Source organism: Thalia democratica, chromosome 6 (genome assembly GCF_965202585.1).
Source record: "Thalia democratica chromosome 6, ktThaDemo2.hap1.1, whole genome shotgun sequence".
Taxonomy (NCBI): Eukaryota; Metazoa; Chordata; class Thaliacea; order Salpida; family Salpidae; genus Thalia; species Thalia democratica.
Window position 1 is genome coordinate 29,288,022 of NC_139170.1, and position 12,242 is coordinate 29,300,263.

General features: G+C 25.8%; 1 protein-coding gene across 1 annotated transcript; it reads left to right on the forward strand.

The window, feature by feature from the left end:
• Nucleotides 1-3,468: 3,468 nt before the first annotated feature.
• Nucleotides 3,469-7,867, forward strand: LOC145838283 (RING finger protein 122-like). The gene is made up of 6 exons (XM_082945852.1): nt 3,469-3,584; nt 3,891-4,000; nt 4,265-4,304; nt 5,187-5,240; nt 5,709-5,788; nt 6,573-7,867. The coding sequence occupies exons 2-6, from the start codon at nt 3,903-3,905 to the stop codon at nt 6,958-6,960; spliced, it is 660 nt and encodes a 219-aa protein (XP_082801978.1). The 5' UTR covers nt 3,469-3,584; nt 3,891-3,902; the 3' UTR covers nt 6,961-7,867.
• The last annotated feature ends 4,375 nt before the right edge of the window (nt 7,868-12,242 follow it).

A 12,242-nucleotide genomic window follows, 5' to 3' on the forward strand; every position in this document is an offset into this window, starting at 1 on the left:
CTAAAAACAATAATTAGCTATCTTATCCTAATACTTTTATTAAGACTTTATAAATAGTATAGCATCACTGTGTTAAATAAAGTAGTAAACTTCTTCTTCACTATATTGTGTTTGCAACAATGCAATGCAAGTCAACTTGTCTCTGCAATAATTGATATTAGTTGTGTTTTGTTAATATTTCTTGTAAATGAAATACTTCTTAAAACATAATTTTATAAGAGATACTAAAATATAAATATTTATCTTCTGTGATTTTCTTGTATACCTTTCTTAAATAATCTTAAATAATAATTGTGTGTGCACCAATTTGTGCTGGGTCTTATATTTTTGTGGTTTCTGGTTGATGAAAGGGTGACTGTTAAAGGTTGTTGAAATAGATTAAATTTAAAAATAATATTTTAGTTAAGTTATTTTACTTTTATTACTGTGTTAGACTTTAAGATAGTTTATTTTGTTTTTTGTTTATTTGTTTGAAAAAAAAAAATTAATTTATTTAATTTAGTTAATTTTTTATTTAATTTTTTTATTATTTAATTTTTTTTACAAGTAAGAGTTAAAAGTAAAATGCTAGTTCAAATTTAAGTTTTGTTTATATATTGTGGTATACATATATATATAATTAATATTAAAAAAAAAATTTAGTTATATAAAATGACATTAACATTAATATTTGAAAAAATAAAATTTTAAAAATAAAAGTATTATAAAAGTTTGTTAGTTACTTAACATAAAACTCAGAAGCAAAAAAATTATAATAAATAGATATACAAAATTTAAATTCAAATTTGCACTTTACTTTTACCTCCAAATTGTAAAAAGAATATAATTAAAAAAAAAAGTAATTTTAATAATATATAGAATTTTTTTAAATTCTAAAACAACTAAACCAAAAATAAAATAAACTATTTTAAAATCTAACACAGTAACAAAATTAGGTAATTAAAATAAAATTTTGTTCATAAATTTAATCTATAAGTAAATTTTTTTCAAATTAAGTTTTGTTAGACATAGTTTTAGTTTTAATTTACAACGGCTGATTGTGAGTTCACAGTGGTGACAGTGACCACACAATTAGATCGTTGATGTTATTTTATTTGCAGTGTTTGCAAATACTTGCTTGGGGATTTGAGCTTCTTGGTTTTCCCACATTTTGTGTTTTTTAGTGTTGAGGTTTTAATCTTGTGAGTGTTTGCCAAATGAAGTTTCATCAAGGGATTTTTTTTCACTTAAATAGATAGTTTTTTATTACTTTTTATTTTTTTATTAGTTCAATGTTAATTTTAATGGGGCAGGTAGAATTACAGGTGATGACAAATTGCTTGCTTGTACCTCATAAAATGTTTATTGTAGAAGAGGGAAGAGGAAGTCTGATGTTCTTCTACCATTAAAATAAAAGTTTTGATGTTATTTATATAATATCTTTTATCTACAAAAACGGAAGTAGAAGCTCTATATCAGCAGTTCTTAACCTTTTTTCAAGCTTTACCTCTTTTTAGAATGTTGTTACCAAATTTACCCCCAATATACAAAATAGAGTTTAATTTTGAGGAGAAAAAATAGATTTTTTTTAACTTAAAGTTTATTAAATCTAAAAAACAGTAAAATTTAAAGAGTTTATTTAAATTGAAAATTTTTTTAAAATTTAAATAATAACTTTAGAATTAAAAAGACTATTAGTGAAAATTAAATTATATAACTTGTAATAAAGAAAATTTACCCCTAAAACAAGTGAACTTACCCCCAGGGGTAAAGGATAATTTACCCCAGGTTAAGAATTGCTGCACTATATGTATTAAAAAAAGACAATCATGCTTTTTAATCTTTTAACTAAAAAAAGTTCTTTTAACATATTATGTTACATTTCGATTTAATAACTAAAAATTTTACCTTAAAAAGGTTTAAATAACTTTCTTTACAATAATTAAAAATTGGATGACTTTTAGATACTATAATTTTTTTTGATATAATAACTGTAAATGTTTTAGTATTTTTGCTACATCACATAGTATTTAAAAAATATTTTTTTAATTTTACTGACAATCTATTGTATTCTTCTGATGAGAGGACAGATTTAATTATAACAAAAGTCATTGCATGTATACCAATAAAAATTTGTATATGTACTTTTAATGACCTTAATAACAGTGTGTAATTTAAAGTTGATCCATTTATTAATTATTATTAATTTAGAACTATCCTCAGATAAAATAAATTTTCCAACTTTCCTTTCCATTAAGCTTTTACCAAAATTACTTATATTTAGTTTTTATTAGTTTTTTAATGTATTTAGCATTTGAAGATTTATTACATTTAGTAAAATAGTTGTTTTAAATTTAATATTCTAATAAGTGTTTTCATAATGTTGCTCAACTAAAATATTTTTTTTTAAGAAATTCATTTTGTTAAAAGATTATAGTAAAAAACATATAATGAAAATTCTTTAGCTTACACCCCCTGGTAAAATGATTGATATTGCTGTGGTAAAAGAAAAGTGATCATTTTTGAAAGAATCTGTTATTAAATTCTTTAGAATTAAAAAAATCAATCGTAAATGTAAATTATTCTTTACAATTAAACTTTTTCAAGATTTTGAGTTTTTTAACTCAGTTTTATCAATGAACATAAGTTAATTTAATTAAGTTGCCATTATATACTTGTTTTAAGCTTGCTTTTGATTTGGCCAATTCAAAATGCTTTATAATTTTAGAGCAACAGCAGAAAGCTCAGATTTTTTTTGTGCAAAACTAAGATAAGTTTGAAGTTAAATCTAAACTAAATCAGTCTTGAGTTTTTGATATCTTTCAGCAATTTTATTTTTTCATTTTTAATTATTAACTATTGTGTTGAATACAAACTTCATAATTTTATTCAACATTTTATTTATTTTTAAATAGTTACATGCATTTTAGATGTTTTATGTGTATATAGAACACATTATTTAGGTGGTATTTATATTTCAAGATTGTTTTTGACAGTATAATTATGTACTTCACAAAAATAAGTACCTTATATTTAATCAAATTTTGTAAATAAAATTTTGATTTAAAATTTAGCATATCTCTTTAAAATTAAAGTTGTCTGTAGTATTATTTCTTTTAATTACACAAGTTCAAACTACTGTAATAATATAAAAACTTATTTTTTTCAAAGAAAAACATAAAGCTGCCCTAGTTTTGTTTACTTCTTATTTTTCTAACATTATTTTTATTTTTTGCTAAAGTGTCATTGTAATTACTTGTTTGTTTTAAATGAACACTAAAAACATTTACTAATATTTTATAAGTTGAAAAAATAGTTTAAAAAACCAATAACTTGAAATAATAGGAGAAAAATAAGAAATAGTATAATAAGAATAAACATTATTGAAAAATTAAATTTGTTTCAATTCAGTTTTATTTGTAAGTGCAAATCACTTGAATTAGAAATAAAAGTTAAGTTTTTTTTAAATTTTAACCATTAAATTCGTTTAGTTTTTAATTTTATTTATGAAGTATATTTAAAAAATATTTTTGTTGAGTTTCCTCAAAAACTTTTTCAAACTGGCAGATTGGTGGGCAACCCAGTCTACTGTAGATTCTGATTTGGTAAGATGGCTTCTTAATTTAAAAATAAAACTATAAAAGCTATGAATTAGAAAATAAGTTAAATTATAAAGTTATATAAAAAAAGTTTCCCAAAAACTTATTGTAAAAAATTTCTTATATATTTCTTTTTGTCTTAATGTATAAGTGTAATTAATTGTAAATTAGTTAGTAAGTAGATATGAATTTTTGGATACAATTTGAAGTATTAAAAAACTTTTTTTTAAACATGTATATAAGAAATAATAATGCACAGCATTCTAATGTTTTAGTAAAATAATTTTGCACTTATTCTTTGCATAATTGCAGATAAAATCACACATGATGTCGGATGAGCACTTGCGAATAGCTCTACCACTAGTTGCTGTAGGAGCCTTTGTGTTGGCTTTGAGCTTTGCCTTCTGTTGTTATCTTGCAAGGTTATTTTTACTTGTTATCATAAGTTATATTTGTTTAAATTTTGTTTAAATAAAAGTTTTAGTAAATTTAAGAGGAATAAACATATTGAGATGTGGTCTTTTATTCGGTTAGTTGTGTGTTTATTAGATTAACCATTTTGGTTTAGAAAAACTTTATAGCAAACTTAGCTCAGAACAAATAAAACATTTTTTTAAGATTTTTATTATAAAACGTAAAATTAGTTAAATTTGTGAGAATATTCTTGATGACTAAACTAATTTCAGATGTAAGCATTCTCAACAGAAAATTGGAGGATACAAAAAAGTAAGTTATAAATAATCTTTGTTTCCAGTAAACTAATAAGGGTTTTTATTTTTAAATATATTTTTATCATTCTAAATTGTTATTTAATAATTCATGTTAAATTTTTATTGTATTTAAGTCAAACAAGTAATAATTAAAAATTAGTGACAGCTACTAAAGTTTTTAAATACTAATCAACTATCATGGATGTCTAACTTAATGGGTTAAAATATATTACAAAACAAATTGCAATACAACTTTTAAAAGAAAACTAATAATGAATAATTGATTGAAAAAAGTTAAAAGTTCTGACTGTTTTATAAATTTCATACAATAAGAAATTTATAATTTAGTTATAATAAAAAGCAACAATTAAATAACGATAATATAGATAATATTTATGTTTCAAAAGTTCTCTTATCTAAATTTTAAAATCAGGTTTTTTTGCTATTTTTGCTTTTACTCTTTAAGTTTTTTTGCAGAGTAAAAAAAATAAGAGTTAAAGAGTTTTGATATTAAAATTTTACGGATAGATTGATTGCACTTAAAAGAATAGTTTTTTAAATAAACTTTTTTCATTTTTACATTTGGTTTTGAATTAAAAATATTTTTTATGTTTAGTTGAGTGGTAAAAACATTTTGAATCTAAACTATATAAAAAAAAGAAAAGTATGTAATATTTATTTGATTTTTATTTCACATGTAATGTAAAAGTTTTTTGAACAACTTTGACTTTTAGATTTTTTTTAGAAACAACATAATTATAAAGGTCTCAATTTTTTTAAGTATTTTTAATTTAAAAGTTATAACTTTTCTATAAGAGTCTATGAGCTCATTTGTTATGTTCTAATATTTATAAAAACTTGTTTTTTTTTTAATTAGTTTACAAAAATGTGTATTTAGATTGTTCTGAACAAGAAAAAGGATGAAAACCCATTAGCTGAGACCAAAAACGATGTTAGTTATATTTAGAAGCTTATAATACTTTTTATTATTTTTATGAATATTCAGCAAAGTCTATTTTTTAGACAATTATTTTTCTTTAACCAACAATTTTCTTAATAGTTTTAAAAAATGAAACAGAACATTTTTGTTTTAGTTTACCATATCTATTGTCAGTTACTTAGCATTTAATTTTTTTTATAGTTTAAAGAAAAAGCGACAAGATTGAAAACATGACATTTAAAAAATTATTGTGATAAATATTTTATCAGTAGTTTTAAAATTTTTCTAAATATCTCAGAATTTAAGTCTGCAATCATTTTTTCTATGTTTGGTTTGACAAATTTAATCAAAACAATTCAAGGTCATTTAAATAATGGGTACCCTTAAAATTTTTTACCAAAGATGCAAAAGATTGTATTACAGCAATTTTCTTGTTTTTAAAGTTAGATGATTTTTATCTGACTTAAATATTTTTTCAAGTCGTGTCCTGTGTGCCTGGAAGATTTTCAAAACAAAGAAGTTCTGGCAATTTGTCCATGTGGCCACGTCTTTCATAAGAAGTAAGTTTGTTACAACTTTCAAATAAGTTGATACTTTTTAGTAAATTCCGAATATAAGTTCTGTGGACTATATTTGTTTTTGTTCTTTTTAGTGTTTCTTACTTAAAACTTACAACTTCTTAACTAAGCAGGTGTACCAACCTGTATTAATCATCAGTCTTGCTTAACTAGCTTAAACTTTTAACAGTAATTTTATGGTTGATAAATATTTGTATTAAAAAAAGTCTATAAACACAATCTATCAGGGATAATGTAAAAGAACGTTTAATCTTAAATATCCAGACAAACAGCGTTTGTTGTAAATTCATAGCAACTTTTATTTGACTAACTAACAGTCAATTTCTATCAATGCTAAGTGAATAGTTTTTGAAGCTTATACTGGTTGCTTATATAGCAGATTTCTTTTAAGTAGACAAAGAAACGCAGTAAGTCATATAAAGTTTTTACATGCTGAAACAGTTGCTTTAAAATTTATATTTAAACACTAATTTGTATAATTTTTTGTTTGTTATGATATTTTTTTAAAAGCTAAAAGTTGTCAATATGCATTTTCAAACTTAACTGCTTATTTTACTTTTACCATGTTTACCTCTGAATTAATTTGAAAGAATTACATTACCAAACAATTTTGTATAATGAGTTTTTGTATTAAAACAGTACTTCTATCAAAATTAAAAAAACAGGATATTTTTAAAATATAACACTTCATTTATATAATACAATTATCACCAAATTTTAAACTTGTGTGCAAATTTGTATCTAAAATAAGTATATCTAAAAACAGATGCCTGAAGAAGTGGCTGGTGGTCCGCAGCACGTGCCCGATGTGCATGGCCCAGGTTGTCCACCACAGCGTCCGCGACCAGCACGTCCACACCAACGTGAGCAGGAGGCAGCAGAGTCCCTCCTCTAGGGCAGAAATAAATATTCAAAGTAGGGAAAGTCCCTCGGCCAGTCATTCTCCAGCAGTGTCATATTCCGGTTTTGACGCTTCTTCTTTCAACGCTTCTTCCAGCTTCGACAGGCCTCCCACCCCCATCCCGGTCATGTCATCCGCCCCTCCCATCCGCGTTGTCATGTCAACTACCCCGTCGAACGTCACGTCACCTGGCAACGAGGGCCAGCACGAGATGGCTTGGGTCGGAAACCCGCCGGCCTACAACGTCGTGTAATAAATGTTTCGTTGCAGTTTTATTTGATTTTTTTTTGTAAAATACACAATCGAGTTTTTTTTATCAATTGCATTTTCTTACCTTTTTGACACTTATCAAACTAAGTTATTATTAAAAATAAGCATTTAAAAGATGTGAAAGTAAAAGTAGTAATTGCGAGTATTTGGTCTAAAAACATAACTTTACTTGAGTTTTTTTAAAATACGTTTTATGTAAAAACATACTTTAAACATAAGTTGTCTTGTGCTTTAGGCACGCAAAAATGTGTATTTTTATTTTTGCATGCTCCATAGTAAATCATGTGTTGTTTTTAACGTCCAAACAACATTGAACTGATTATTATTCGTCACTTTAATTTGCTTTTGTACACTTTACTTCAGCTGAACTAATTGCAGGCTTGTTTTATTTTTTTGCATTAATGTGACTGAGGGTATTAGTTGTGAACTGTTGTTGTTTTTGTTTTGTAAAACATAAAACGTTTGGGTACAGACCCAGCTAAACGAATTAAAAAATCTATTATACAAAAATCATTTGTCGTCATTTTGTATTTCAACTGTGTCGTTTTTCCATGTGCAAAATTTTTATCGTCAATGTACAACGTTTAAAAATAAAAACAACTTTCAATAAGTAATTATTGAAGTCGTGCAAGTTCTAGAAATAAGCAGTACGTATAATAATTGACTCTTATCCACAAAAGTTTGTAATTTATCCATGTAAGTAAAACACGGTTTAGTACTAAATAAGTATTAAATTTAAGAAAATTTAAAAAAGTTATTTCTGTACCTGCATGCAAAAGAAATTGCTAAGTTGTAATGATTTTCCAAGACTAAATTTGACCAAAATAAATAACTATTACTTTCAAAATCTTTGTTAATATCAGTTAAATTAGGTGATGTTTACTTTTTCAGCAGTATATTTTTTAAATTTATATGTTTTGTAACTTTTCTTCATGTTTTTTTTTATTTGTACAAATAAACTGCCATGATATATGTTTTTTTTTTTGTTTAAATAATTTAGTGAAGTAATAAATAATAAATATCATGCTAACAATTAAAAACAAAATACTAATGCAGTAAATAAATTTTGTTTGTTTTTAACCAATATCATCACAAATTTTTTTATGCATATAAACATCTGATGTTGCGTGAAATATTTTTTGTATTTAGGTTTAAGTAATAAACAATAAAAGTTTGGATTTAAAACAATTTTATAAAAACTTTAAAATCTGCTAAGCTAATAATTAATTAATGCTTTATACTTTCAGTAACTTTTTATATGTGTACTGAATGAGAAATGATATAATTGAATTTTACAAAAATATAATTTTTTCTCATAATCAAAGAAAATATTTGTAAAATTCACAATTACGTTGAAAAGGTTTCTTTTAGCGAGCTTAATAAGATCAATCAGTTGAGGCAAGTTTGTTTTGCAGAGGTTCGAACTTATGGAAATATTATACATATTTAACAAACTGAAACTTTAAAGAAATCCTGACTTATGGTTTATAAAATGTATCATTATCTAGTAATTTGTTAATATATCTCTAAAACTTGATCATGTTTAGTATAAAAAACAAAGCATTTCGACAAAAAGGTTAAATATTTTTCCAGCAACAAACAACTTAGAAAATTCAAAGTTGAAATTTTTTATTAATTGTTTTATTAAAGTAAAAAACTTTTTCGTCATATCACTGTGGTAAGTTTCATTTTAGTAAAGTTTACCTAATATGATGGCGCTTCAATTAGCAATTAACTCTTATTTATTTTGTTCCAACCTTAACAAAAAGTAAAACATCCTTCTACCTCAATACAACTTAAGATAAATGGTGAAAGTAAGCATATGAAAGTTTGTTCTAATTCAGTAATTATTTTTAAAAGATGCAGTAAATTACTATTTTTAAATTTTAGAATATATAACTGTATAGAATATATAAATAAACCTATCTCGAGTTCTGGTTATAACATCAACAGTTTTTATTCCGAATTACTACTTATATCTTGTTTGTGTGATTTCAATGACTTAAGTTTTTATTTTATTCAATATATAGCTTTATTTTGAAATCCTTCGTTTACTTATTTATACGTTGCTTGATAAAGTTTGTTAGTATTAGTTAATTAGTAAATTAAATTAATATTTTTTTTAATGTTTTAAGATAAAGTAGAAATTACAAAGTTTTAATGCTCAGCTCTTAAAATGAAGCTTTTATAAACTTAAGCAACTAACTGCTGTTGCAGACAAGTTGCTCAAAATGAAGCTTTGACAAAATTTTTCTTACAGTGTTTGATTATACATACATAATGTAGAATTTCTTAACAAAAATTTACAAGCTGTTTCCTTTTTTTAGTTTTATACTAATGTAGTGAAGTTTGTAACAAACAATGAACTTCACTACACGACCATCAACCTGGGACAACCTACAACTGGTTTCGTCCTGATTACAACTCATTAGGCAGGCAAAGTCGCGAGAAGTTTTTTTAGTGAAGTTAATGTTAAAAGAAATAAAACTTTGTATTAAAATAACTAACTTTAATGAAATTTCTTAAACCTCAACAATTTCTATTTTTTTATAATTAAAAAAATCTTTTATTAAACAAAGTGTCCGCAGCTTTTAATAAAGAACGAGCCAAGTTTACTACGAAAAAGTTTTTCGCGGCACTCATCAATAGAAGAAAACCCATCGCAGTTTACAGTGTTTTACAGTTACTTTAAAATAAATCAGTACACACTTAAGAGATAATATTTTATGAAATAAACATAAAATGGGCGTCAGTTTATTCACGATAAAAAAAGCTAATTAGTAAATTTTTATTTTAGAAAACTCGAGCTTGCATTTACTTGGTTAATTGTTTTATACTTAGGGGACATACTAGTAGTTCCAAACCGCGATCATTTCCCACCTGCACAATTCTCACCCAAAAAACATTTTTATATTCTTTACTTTTATTTTATTATTTACTTATTAGTTATTTTACACTATCACTGTTAACCCTAACCCTTGGTCGGTAAGCGGTTCTCGATTTGATCAGGTAAATTGTGCGCGGGTGGGAAATGATAGCGGGTTAAAACATGATGGATCCCATTTAAAAGGCACATTGCAATAAAAACTTTTGATCGCATTTGTCCCGAGGGCCGCAGTCAGCTTACCCCTGTGATAAACAAAAAAATTTAACAGATGATAACCTTTTATTCAAAAGATATTGTATTTACTTTTTATAAAGTAACTAAAAAATAGTTAAAATTCTTTAAAAGTTAGCCATTTTATTGAATTTAGTAAAAAATTTAAGGGAAAACTCCATCAGCTCAAAGTTTTAATTGTTAAAAAGAAATATATAACAAGAATATATTTAATTTAAAGCCTACTTATCGTTATTATGAAAGGAATCAATATTGAAATAAAAATATAAATAGGCTACGAATTGTATAAGCTAGGTAAGAAGTTGTCAAAAAACGTTTACTTAAATGTAAGTACATATTTCGTAATTAACCTAAGTAATTGAGCATTTAGTATACAACAATATTCACAACTAAGATTTAAACCTTGAAGTAAAAGTAAAAAACATAATTTTAGTGTATTAAAGAGAATACAAGTTCAAAGGTTTTATTAAAATAGTTATACCTTAATAGTCTATAAAACAGTTAACTCTTGAAATTTTTGTTGTCTCATCTAAGGTGTTAATTTAACTTACAAACATTAAAAATAGTTCTTAATATTAAGTTTATATAGCTTAAATTAAAAAAAAAATATTTTATTTTTTGAATCAATTTTAAATCAATTTTTATGCAATTTTAATCTAAATAAGGTATTAAAAAACAAAATAGGAGCTAAAAACTGTCATTTTGATTTTAATCTAAGTTTTTATTTATTTTTTATTCAAAACCTGTTAAATAATAAATCTTCAAAAATCAATTTTTATACTTACAAAGTCAAAAGTTAAAAAAAAAAAAATTAACGATTCATATTAAACCTTATAAAGTTTTGTTTTTGTGTTACTTATACCGTAACTTTAAAACTAGAGTTCAAAGTAAACTTTTATCTATAGAAAAGTGGTTGAGTAATTTACTTATCGTATTAAATGCTTTAAAAGTTAAATGAAGAAAAAGTGCTCTAACTGAAGCTTTACTTAAAATTATCACTAGATTAACGTAATTTTTATGAAAATTAAGTCCTTGACAAGACGTTAAAAGGTATCCAAGTGGTGTGAAACTCGATAACCGAAAGGTGCACCAGGTCCTATGACTGAATACTTTAAGCCTCTTTTTTTTTGTCGTTCAATAAATAAGTATCTGTTAAGAATAGTTAACAAATTTTTGTAGTTGTTAGTGATTTTTTATTGCATTTAACTGTTTTTAAGGTCCGGTTTCCAATTACTTTTTGCTTATTTGTTTATCCAAAGTTTCTTGTTTATCAACGTTTAAGTCATTTAAACAGAAAATTCTGTTCTTCTTTCTTAATCTTAGCAAAAGTCTTCTGCAGAATCTGCGGAAACCCTATTCAAATTTAATAACAATTTTTTTAAATACCGTTTTTTTTTGTAAACTTCACTAAATTTTATTTTTACTTACTTTGCATCGTTTGGAGCTTGATGGCGGTTTATTTCCACTTTCACTTTTCCAGCTGCTTGCCAACGTGTTGCAGCCCACATCGGTTTTCAAGTCGCAAGTTTGATTTGAAACTTCCTCCTTTTCTGCGGCAGCCCATTGAGTGAGTTTGTTTTCTGAAACCACCGAATACTGGGTTGAAGTGTCGCAAGTCGACACCGCGCATTCGGTGGATTTTGTTTCGCTCAAAACAATGTGCTGCAAAGATTTGTCGCGGCTCAAAAAGCCAGCTTGAGTAGTTTTGTCCTCCCTCGCGGTGAATTCGCCGTGAAAGTTCAAACTTTCGTCATCCGATCCGAAATTTTGAAGGTCATGGGAAGCTTTGTCGTAATGGGGCAACTCTGAATTTTCTGCTGCGCCATGTCCAGCTTCAGCAGGATATTCAGAATCGATTTCAGATGAGAAAACGGTGGAACAGGGCGAGATCGGAACGGGAGAAGAGTCGCTTTATTCACGGTCCGTTGCTTTCAAGCGCCTTAGTTTGAAGCGTTTTGGCCGAGAAGGTTTCTTTTCGTTTATTGACGAGGAGCTCGAGCATTCCGACGAAGCAGAGCGGATTGCAGGAGGCTCATCAGAAGAGACCGATGATTCAGAAGAGACCGAAGAAGAGGAGACTGGAGAAGGGTCTTCCTCAAAATCATCGTCGCTGTAATCTCCCGCCTCAAGGATCTTTAAAGGCACCT

Excerpts from the sequence above, each read along its gene's own strand:
- LOC145838283 (XM_082945852.1), top strand. The coding sequence starts at position 3,903 with ATGATGTCGGATGAGCACTTGCGAATAGCTCTACCACTAGTTGCTGTA. Across the intron at positions 4,001-4,264 it reads TTCTGTTGTTATCTTGCAAG|ATGTAAGCATTCTCAACAGA; the intron begins GTTATTTTTACT and ends AACTAATTTCAG. Across the intron at positions 4,305-5,186 it reads AAATTGGAGGATACAAAAAA|ATTGTTCTGAACAAGAAAAA; the intron begins GTAAGTTATAAA and ends ATGTGTATTTAG.